Raw genomic sequence first — 10,965 nt, 5'->3', positions numbered from 1 at the left:
AGGAACATTTATGGAGGATGAAAAATCTAATAGATCCTTTAGTACATCCATACACAAAATAGCCAAAAAATAGGAGATTCTGGTTGTTTCTCCTTACTGTAATTTTGGCCTGGACTAAGCAGAGAAAAAAATTCAGGACAAGTAAACAACGGTACTCTAGTAACCTATAAGATGGTGTATTTCTGGCAAAAGCGAGACAGTTTTAGGATCAATATATACTAGGTTGAGAACAAATTCATTTCTTTGAAGTTTCATGTAGTCACCATTTTATAAAGTGAAAATTTAAAAAACAGTGGAATTTAGAAAAATTAGGGATGGGACGATATGAAATTTTGGCCGATACCGATAAAGTACCGATATAAAATTTACCGATACCGATAACCGATATTCTACCGATCCGATATAAAATTAGAAATGGTTCTTGAAGAACCTAAAAGGTTCATTGACCTCCTTAAAAATGTGTGTTTCAAAGTGACTGCAGTTCAAGAGAAATTGCATATTTAGACATTTACTTTTTAAAAAAGTAGGGCATGGAGATTATCCATAAAAATTACAACAAAAATGGCAGAATTTTGCACTAAACTATCAGATATTTATCGATATATCGGATCGGTAAAATAATCGGTAATTTTACCGATAAACCGATATGCCTATATCGGCTGATACCGATAGAGTATCGATTAATCGGTCCCATCCCTAAGAAAAATGTTCAAATACTTACTTAAACATACAATAATTCTTCTTAGTCTCTGCCCACCTTTTTATTTTTACGACATAAGTGCTAACGAAAAGGAGTGGGAGGAGAATTCAGAAGAGTGGTTGGGAGAGAGGGAGAGAGAAAAAAAGAAGGGGTTTACTTGTCCAAAGAATAGAGATGGCCATATCAATGTGTACATACCTTATGTATTTCTTCTGGGTAGGCATACTGGCATGGGGAACTGAAATAGTACCCGACACATAGCACCCATCTTGAAGGTCCCAGTGTTGCAGAAGAATAAAGTCTCGACTAGTAACTATTCCACCACCTTGCTCAGCTGATACATTGTAGATTATTTCCGTGTGATCGTCAATTTTCTGGAGAAATAAAGAATCAATTGGCAACAATACTATGAACTTCAGAGTAAACTGACTGAATTTAATCTTGCAGAAAAAAACATTGAAGTATCACTTTAAAATTTCTTATGGCTTGGCACCCACTGCATAACTTGATGCATATTTGGTACCTTTAAAATACAGGGTGGTCCATAAGTATGGAAACACCCATCTAAAACATTGATGGACAGTGAAACATGAATAAAACAGACCAAAACAAGATACAGGGAAGGGGCACTGGATAAGGTATGTGAGCAAAATGGTGGCCATCTTAGATTCAACTTCAGTATTTTAAATGGGAAGGTGGGCATGCAATATATGAAAATGGGCTACAATTTCAAGAGAAACACGTTGGTATGATTCGTTTTTCCATAATATAATGTTTTAGATGGGTGTTTCTGTACTTATGGACCACCCTGTAATATCAGAATCTTTAAACATGATGCATGCTGAAGGGAGCATTTGTGTTATACCCAAATAAGACACAGGATAAAAACACAACTACATATGCAGATAATAAAAACAACTCACAGAAAGTCACAACATGTACCTTGTTTTGTTAGAATTCCTAATTTTTGGATTGAACTTGATCCTTCTTCAGGGATGGTTGATAAGGACAAAGTGTGGGAAAAAAGGTTCAACATAGTTAAAAATGTGCTAGATGTAAAAATTGTTGACCATTCCACTAACATTACCATGCGATCAAGTTTTCTATACCTTTTAATACATTTTAACAATGTTTTAATCTTCCATTCCAGAAAAAGGATTGAGTTCGATCTGAAAATTATGAATTCCAAAAGAACAAGATACATGTTGTGAATTTCTATCGGTTCTATTATTTTGACACAAGTCATAAAAGATCACCTATTTTACAGGTACAGTATGGAAAAAAACAACTTCAAGAAGCTGTGGACTCTCAGCAATGTGAGTTTTCTGTTTCTCAGAATTAGAACCTCAAACATTTCTTACTGCTTTTACCTTTCCTGATGGTTCTGACTAACAAGATCTAGAACACAAAGACACGTTTTCTTTTTAAGTAATCTTCTTTTATGCGTTCACCTATATTTTATTTAGTTAAAACTAAGTATTTAATGGTCCTTTCTTACCATAATGTTAATTATTTCATTCTTCATTGGTTTATGGACACTTTCTGAGGCAGGAAATTTTGTCACTCAGATTAATTTAGCAGTATATGATTGCTCCATAACATGTAAAATGTGTTAAAAAACACTAATTGTTGTTTTAAATGCAGTGTTCTGAATTTAACATATTAATCCACAGTTCAGTGCAAAATACAGAATGAATTGGAAACAAATCTTCAATCATATTCATACAGTCGACCTGATATAAATAGGTATATGAACTCACTTGCCAACACTAATATCTGTACCTGTAAACATATGTACAGGGAAGAAAAAAATAATATGGATTTTCGCATACGTTTATAAGTTTAATTATTTAATTCAGCACTTAAGTGTCTTTAAATGACCTTGGTATAGTAAATATTTCTATTTTACATATTTCACACTTAGCCAACAGTGTCATCATAGGCTATAATTTTAGTCACACGAAGGTTATATAATAAAAACATAATATATGACACATATTTTATGCTAGCAATTAACTAAACAAATGTTTTCTATACTAAACAAATAAACAAGAACAAAAAATTAGGGGTCTTAACAATTAGTGATGGAAAAAAATATTTTCGTACTAAAGATGGTATGGAAACAGACAATGATTTAAAAAATTATTTCCATTCTACATATGGATGTCTATAAGAGGTGTTGACAATAAAAAGTACCCCTTATATTAAATATGAAACAACTATGGATTCTATTAATCATAAGTAGTGTCTCATATATTATTTGATAAAGTATCACTATATTACATCATGCCAATCCACTGACAATCAATCAGAACTTCTTCTGACTTTCTAAGAACATCTACAGTTACCTATGCTACAGATGCTCCATAAAAGTTTTCCAATGCATAGTCTATCTGTTTTACCGGCAAGTGCACATGTGCACAGATGAAAATAACATTTAGTATTGTCATTGTATCTAAAGACATCTAATTGGAGGTTATGCGGAGATAGGTAATTCACTCTAATAAGTCTACGTTTCATTTTTCCACTAAGTTTTTGTTTGCTATTGATTTCGCCACCTGTCTGGTAGCTTTGTCAGGCATGTACAGTACAGTAAATGCCCAACGAAGCTGCCAGGCAGGTGGCGAAATCGATTACGAACAAACACTGCATGGAAAAATGAAACATGAACTTATTAGAGTAAATTTAGTATTGTGTAGGTAAAGTTTCATATTTTCATGGAAAAACGAAATTTAATTACACAATACGTTAATGGCATTTACCATGCCAAACCATGTACATCTAGCAGTTTTAAACTTCAAATAAAACTTCTAGTAATCATGAACCAAGAGAAACCAACTGAAGAATGGGTAATATTAATATAACAAAACAAGTATGGTATTACTATGGGCTATTACAACTTGTTTTATACAGTATGTATAATCAGCTTGCTTCAAGTTTGTTACCATCACAGGCTATAATTTTAGGATATATAATAAAAACAATGACCTCTCATCAAGTATTGATGTATTTTCCACAGAGTATGCCTTTTGGTCTTTCCATCAGAACATATGATGTTAAAAAATAGAAGATAGTGCCATCTTGACTTATTTTTGTTAATCTTTTGTGATATTTTGTTATTTTTTACTTTTCTTCTTTTCATTGTTGATTATTTCAGCTTAAAATGGCCACTTGTGCTGTATCTGAAACTTTCTCAATAAATAATAAATAATGCACCAAATTTTGAAACCGTTATTTAGCTAAAATCTGATTGTACATTTTGAAAGATTACATATTTTATCCAAAACATTTATAGTCTGTGAATTACAGGAAAAGGTAGGTAACACCTAAAAATTGTTACATGTTTTTGTTAAATTTATAACATGTACACAACCAGCAATGAAATAAACAACACAGAATGGTATCCCCTGAATTGCAGTTTTATTTACATCGAGGTTTGTACGCAGTACCACTAATAGATACCCAGTTATAAATGTTTTCCACATCACATACCCTCTCTACAGCGCAGAAGAAATAGCTTGGCAGTGACGTCATCTCCCATCTTCACCTCTCCTTCCAGAAGCGAAGGCTCATTCGCTAGAGCGGACGACAAGGTGGCGTGCAAACCAATCGAAATCATTCCGAGAGGGGTGATGCAGGCGTGCAAACCCCCACACTGCTAATTAGTCTAACAAACCGCAGCTACGAGCGAGGGATTGCAGGCTATTTTGTTTCTTTGTTAGGGAGGGTTTTTTGGTTGGTTTTGTCATTGTTGTAGAATGAGCAGTGGAGTAAAGAAAGGTAAGCCCTTGCACAGCGATACAAGAGAAATAGTTTTCAATGTGTATAAGTACTTTGATTGCGATGAAAACAAAACCACAGCTGTTCACAGAACGCCCGTGGCGACAGGTGTCAGTGAAAGATCTGTGTGGAGAATTTTGAAGAAGAAACACAAAAGTGTTGCGATTGCGAGGGGGAAATCTTTTTCAACGGCGGGCAAAAACCGACCGAACGCCCAGCAACGTGTCACAAATCTGGATTCTTTTGATGAAGCAGTCGTGCGCCAAACAATCCATTGTTTAATACACGAAAGGCATTGTTGTCACCATACATAAACTGATGAAGGAACTGCAAGAAAATGTTAATTTTAAGGTTTCGCGTTGGTCGTTGCGTATGATCATAAGAAAATTAGGATTCAGATTTAAAAAAGCACAGCGTAAACAGCAGGAAGCTACTCCTTGAACGAAACAGCATCGTTGCGTTGCGTGAAGTTAAAGAACTGCGCACAGAGCAAACCGCCGGTCTTTCATTTATATGGATGAAAGTTTCGTGAACACACACCACACTGTCCCCAAAGTTTGGCTGGATTCCAAAGATTCGGGGGGGGGGGGGGGGGGTTAAAAGTGCCAACAGGAAAGGGTCCCAGGTTTATTATTGTGCATGCCGGTGGTGAAAGTGGATTTGTGGAGGGGCGAAGTTAGTGTTCCTTTCAAAAACAACTTCTGGTGACTATCATGGGGAGATGAACGCTAACCATTTTATGTTGTGGTTCGAAGAACAGCTTCTTTCCAATCTGCCCCCAAACTTGTTATTGTGTGTGACAATCCTCCATACCACAACAAGTTACTGAAAAAAATCCCAACATCAAACAGCAGAAGGATGAAATGAAGTCGTGGCTATCATCTCACAATATTCCGCCTGCAGAAGGTTTGCTGAAAGCCGAATTATATGAAATAATTAAAATAAAGAAACATAAAATAAACATCTAGCAGTGCTAACATTAAATTGAAGATTGGTAGTTTGCACCGCGATCCTTGCTGCTCGTACTCTTACTCGTGCTATGGTTCCTTTCATAGTAGTTGGCAACGCTGACTTAGCAGGGAGTGACGTTACTGCCAGGTTATTTCTTCCCGGCTGTAGTGTGCCCTGCAAATAGCAATTATTTACAAAATAAAGCAAAATAAAAAAAAAAACAACTAAATAGCATCATCTTTTTGTCAGTTCCAAATTACTTATACAGATATATACACAAAAAGTTAAACTTTATCATAATTCTAAGTGGTAATACCTGTAAAACACGTGTTTCCAATAGACTTGGGTTCCAAGTTGAACAATTCTCTGTTTTTAAAACTAATTCTTCTAAGAGCACCTTTGGTGGGAATTCTAGTATACCCTGGAATGTTAATAGATAATTAGTTAACACTCATAACTTTTCATAAATTTATGGCTGTTACTTTACAAATTATTTGATATTTATACTATTTATGGAAATATATAAAGTTAATTTGCATAACCAGAATTGTGTTTCACCATGAAAAATTATTACAGAAGCAATTCATTGATTATCATCATTACTTTTGCTGCTTGTAATGATGACCAGTAGTGGCGAGCGGCTACTATGATGGGTAGTGCCAACGTGATTGGGGAAAAAAAACAACTCCCCCTCCTTGTGGTTGCGCCACTGGCCAAGATGTTTAACTTTTAGTTTATCCTCATTTGGTAACGTAGAAAACAGTATGTGTAATAAGTAATAAGGCACTAATTAAATTCATCTTCATTCACTAACCTATCTTTTCTACACTACAGGACACCAACAATTACAAGAAAAAGGGAAAAACAAATCCTCTCACCTTTTCCTCCCCCTTGCACATGCATTCCAACTAGACATTTGTTGTAAAAGAAATTGTCCAAATGGTAAAGGAAACTTACAATAGGATTTTTCACTTTTTAAAAAATATAAAAGTCTGGATGGCCCTTGTATCTAAATATTCATTTAAATTTGGATAAATACTACATTTGTTTATCCAAAAGTAGGCAGAAAAGTAGATAGTGCCGTTCTCATGAATTACTTCCTAACGGGTCTTACAAATCAGTCATATTTAGTGATTTATCTCTAGTGGCAACTATGTCCCTCGTCATGCCAAGCGAAAACGGGCCACGCTGGTGTCTTACCCCCCCCTTGTTCCCTGCTGAAACTTCTTCAACCCTCTGCACATGTGTCAACTTGGTTAGGCTCTTGGACGGTTCGGACCATTGCCTCGCGAGAGTACGAAACAGCTGGCAATGCCGCGTGGAGGTTGGGGCGGTCATCAGCTTGACATTAGTCTTTTCACCGATTGCAAGATTCGAATCTCCTTGTCTGTAAATTATAATGCATTAATTTAATAATACTTTGGCAAGGTATGCGTTTCTGAGGGTTGATGATGACTATATCATATCTCAAATTATTAATCAGATCAATTTATGAGTGAGAATTTGATAACTACAATATAATAAAACACATGAGTTGAAAGTTTTGTACTCCTAAATTTCACTTTCATATCTACAGATTGGCTGCTTCCAATAAAATAAAATAAAAATGCCATGATTTTTTAGTATGGCCCAATGAATACCCTATTCCCATTCTAGGTAATATATGAAATTAGGCTCAATTTAATCCTTACTATCTAAGGAATATAATTAAAGTTGTTTCTAACCAGTTAAGTTGAACATTAAATAGGTTTGAGTTGGTTTGAGTTGGTGTTTTAAGTCCACTTTATGCACAGTATGGCTAATCGGGACTGGACCTACAGTTTAAAGTGGGATCCGAACCACTTGTGCCTCCACCGGGTATCGAACCCGGGACCCCTTGATTACAAGGTAATGACGCTACCACTGCGCAAACATTAAATAGGTGTAAGGGGGGACAATATAATGTTTTTCATTATTAGAATACTTAATTTTACCCTGGTATTGACTTTGGGCCAACAGAAAATGCATAATCTCAATGTTTTATAACAGCCAGGTGAAATCTTGTATATTCTAAACCATTAATTGAGGGTCTTACAGAGGATATACCCATATACCCCCGATCAAATATTAATAGAAGACTGAAGTAAATTTAAAAACAACTTGCATTTGATTTTCTCAAATTGGCATCTTATGACTTGAGTCATGAACTTTTTGATTGCAGTCTAAAAAATTCCCTACAAAGCAAGATTTTACCCCACCCCAGCTCATAGTCTTATTTTTGCATGAAAATATTTCAAATATTCCTTTTTCATTCCAACCAACAAAAATCTGCTACATAATTCACCACTATTTTTGATCACATGTAAATTTTGTTCCATATAGTTTTCTCTTAATCAAGCGTTGGTGCATAATGAAAACTTTATGGTTTATTTACTTACCGTAAGTGCATAAACCTTTCCGAAACGAGGAAGGTTTTTGCTATGTACTTTGTCTCCATTGTCATATTCTTTTTCTAGTTTCCAGTCATCAGAGTTAATAATTCTCCAGGCAGCTTCAAGTACTTCCCGTCCTTTTTTTCTGTATTCTTCTTCCTGTTTAACAAAAAGGTAAAATTAATTATGAAATTATGAATATGCATTCATTGTTTTCTAAATTAAATGATAAGAAACATAAAAGTCATTACTTGGCCAGTTCATTATAAATATAGGATTCATCCAAGACTTGTCAATAAAAATAAAAACATCTATCCATGTGTCATGTACAGGTGATTCATAAGCTTGTGCAAAAAATAAATAGCGCACAGAGGTCAAAAGTAGCAGTTTTACAATAGGAACCCTCAGTAAAGGCATGTGAAGGTCAGATACTACATCTCAATCTCCAAATATAGTGATGCCAACGAACGAACAAATCCAATAGATATCCAAACCAGTTTTCTTCAGGTCAATCTCAACAAAATTCTTCCACCTTTGTCTTTACCATCAGGATTTACATACATATTTCTAAAAGTGATAGAAATATATCTAAGAATAAGAAGCATCTGTGTTCTGCACACAAACACAGACTACAACATTCAGCAAATAAACTAAAGCATTCAGAAAATATCTTACCATGCTCTGCAATTTCAACCTTTCCTTTTTTTTATATTGAAAGTAGCCTAATGTTTATCAAGCCATTTTCAGCGACTTCTACTGTCCCTACCTCATGGTCTAATAGCGATGATGACGAACGGATGAACTGGACAAACACGACACATCCATACCTTGACCAGGGTTCGAAGCTTGCAACTCTGGCATCGGAACATTTGATGCTGCCCACTCCTTAGCTCTCTCATGTTTTATAAAACGTTAAAATGCAAATGTACTGTCCATAAGACAAGAATATGGTCCCTTTGATGTACGTGTTTCAACATTCTGAGGTTGGCAACTCTGGACCACGTGCACGAACTTGCAACTGGCTTCCAACCACCCGCTCCTTATACACTCAGGTAGGAGAAAGGCAGGTATCACACCCGAAACACACGCAAAAGCATAACGAGGCCTCGAATTGAAGTGGCAGAAGCTGAGTACACCACAGTGAGGAAAGACGCAAGTTTCCATCCCGTGCCTACCTAGGCATATAACAACAGAAGGAAAAAGTCTAGGGAAGAAATTTCCATTATGAATACAGTTTGTAACCATTATTCTGTACAAAATAAATTTAACAAGTCCAGTAATATATGGTGGTTGCCTGTTGCCTATGGTGCAGGAAAGTATTTCAACAAAATTTGATCTCCATACCCTCCATATTATATATAGGGGGTGTAATATGGGGGAGGAATGAGTAATTCCATTTTGGATAAGCACACATGGATGTCTTTGTATTTAAAATGCAAAATTTGTGTAAATAATTTCTATTTCTTGAGAATTTTAACTTACTTGAAAGCCATGATTCCTTTAACAAGTTTCAAAAATATATTTCTTGAACAGATGAAACTCTGAATGTTCTTCGAGGCTTAGTTGAAATTTATTGAAACGGTATACCAGAAGTTCGTCAATGAAAATTGAAAGAAAACATACATCTGTCATCTGTTTACACGTCTTGGAAACGTCACTGCTCCATTTCAACTATAGGAGATGAGGTGGACCTCTCAATTTGTAAATGTCTGTTCTCATTCTCATCTCTATCTTGATCCCAAAGTTTCTAAAAAAATTGTTTGTGGTCCAATTTATACTCAGATAAGCACATCGGAAATGGATCTCCAGTTTAAAGTGGAATTCAAACCACTGTGCAATAAATGTGCCTCTATGCAGGACCGATCTCTGAATCCCTGATGGGCGAGAAGGTCCAAGTCATCTCGAGTCATGAAATATCTAGTATAAACAATATAATACATTGTCACAGCTCACAGTCTCACAACATATAGAGGGCATTAGGCAAACAAATTTGCTTATCTGTCTTGTGCTTCAGGCCTCCCTTTTGATGATGCGAACCCCCAAAATGCTAATTTTTTTCCTGAATATATGTAACATCAGACAGCGCAGGACCACTATAGTAACTAATTGATCAACTTTGTAATTACAATAAACAAAATATATACAAAGTGTTTCTGTGACCATGTTACAGGCTTGCAGGTATGATGGAAGGGAATAAACGCAACAAAATGAGATAGGGAACCCTGGTCTGGTAACGTCCCAGTCAAAAGTTACTAGCTTCGAAGGGCAGGCAACCATGCACAATGCAGAGGGGAACCATAAAAGATGTCTGGGGAAGTGGAAAACAAACACAGAAGAATCACTGTAGCGGCTTTAATGAATAGTAACTGCAGCCATCATTACAGCAGTTGTTCAAAGTCATCCAACCCTGCCTCCTCGATGCAGGCATGACAGCGTCGCAACAAGCTCTGTCGCATCTGCTCTAATATCCCAGGAGTAATTCGAACTAGACCACAGGCTGCAAGAATTCTTGCCAAGAATTCCTCTACATTACTCACAGGTGTACTCGTAGACAACACTTTTGACATGGCCTCACAAAAAAAAATAAAAAAAATAATGTGGGTCAGATCAGGTGAACAGGCAAGCCAATCAACAGGTTCGCCTCTCCCTATCCACCACTGTGGGAAGGTCTGCATCAGATTATGATGAGCACCAGCTACGAAGTGGGCTGGGGTCCCATCATGCTGAAACCACATGAGTTGACGAGTGAGAAGTGGGACATGTTCCAATAACTCGGGGAGGATGTCTCTCAGAAACACAGTGTACACTGGTCCAGTTCATAGTGGCGCTAAAAGATACAGACCTATTAAATGTTCACCAACAATGCCCGTCCACATGTTTACAGCAAATCTGTCTTGATGGCTCTTCACGATTGTGACATGGGGATTTTCATCGGCCCATACATGGCTATTGCGACTATTCAGCATCCTGTCTCTCGTGAAACAGGCCTCATCAGTAAAAAGCACACAGGATTCCAACTGGGGGCGATCACACAGTGCAGCAGTAACCATTCACTAGAGATGACGCGGGGTGCGAAATCAGTTGGACCCAAGGCATGAATATGCTGTGGATGGTAAGGGTGCA

General features: G+C 36.5%; 1 protein-coding gene across 2 annotated transcripts in view; it reads right to left on the bottom strand.

Annotated features, from left to right (window-relative positions):
- The window catches only part of Start1 (Steroidogenic acute regulatory protein-like), an 87,048-nt gene that overhangs the window by 6,913 nt on the left and 69,170 nt on the right, over window positions 1–10,965 (bottom strand). For both annotated transcript variants that reach the window (XM_083142392.1, XM_083142383.1), the window contains exons 10-12: window positions 7,849–8,001; window positions 5,748–5,852; window positions 899–1,074 (exon numbers count right to left, since the gene is read on the bottom strand). In XM_083142392.1, coding sequence (XP_082998518.1) covers window positions 899–1,074; window positions 5,748–5,852; window positions 7,849–8,001 — 434 coding nt within the window. The remainder of the gene's footprint in view (window positions 1–898; window positions 1,075–5,747; window positions 5,853–7,848; window positions 8,002–10,965) is intronic.

Source organism: Lepisma saccharinum, chromosome 1 (genome assembly GCF_977018435.1).
Source record: "Lepisma saccharinum chromosome 1, izLepSacc3.1, whole genome shotgun sequence".
In the NCBI taxonomy this organism is placed as follows: domain Eukaryota; kingdom Metazoa; phylum Arthropoda; class Insecta; order Zygentoma; family Lepismatidae; genus Lepisma; species Lepisma saccharinum.
The sequence above is the reverse complement of the archived record's forward strand: the minus strand, read 5'-3'. Positions and strand labels throughout refer to the sequence as shown.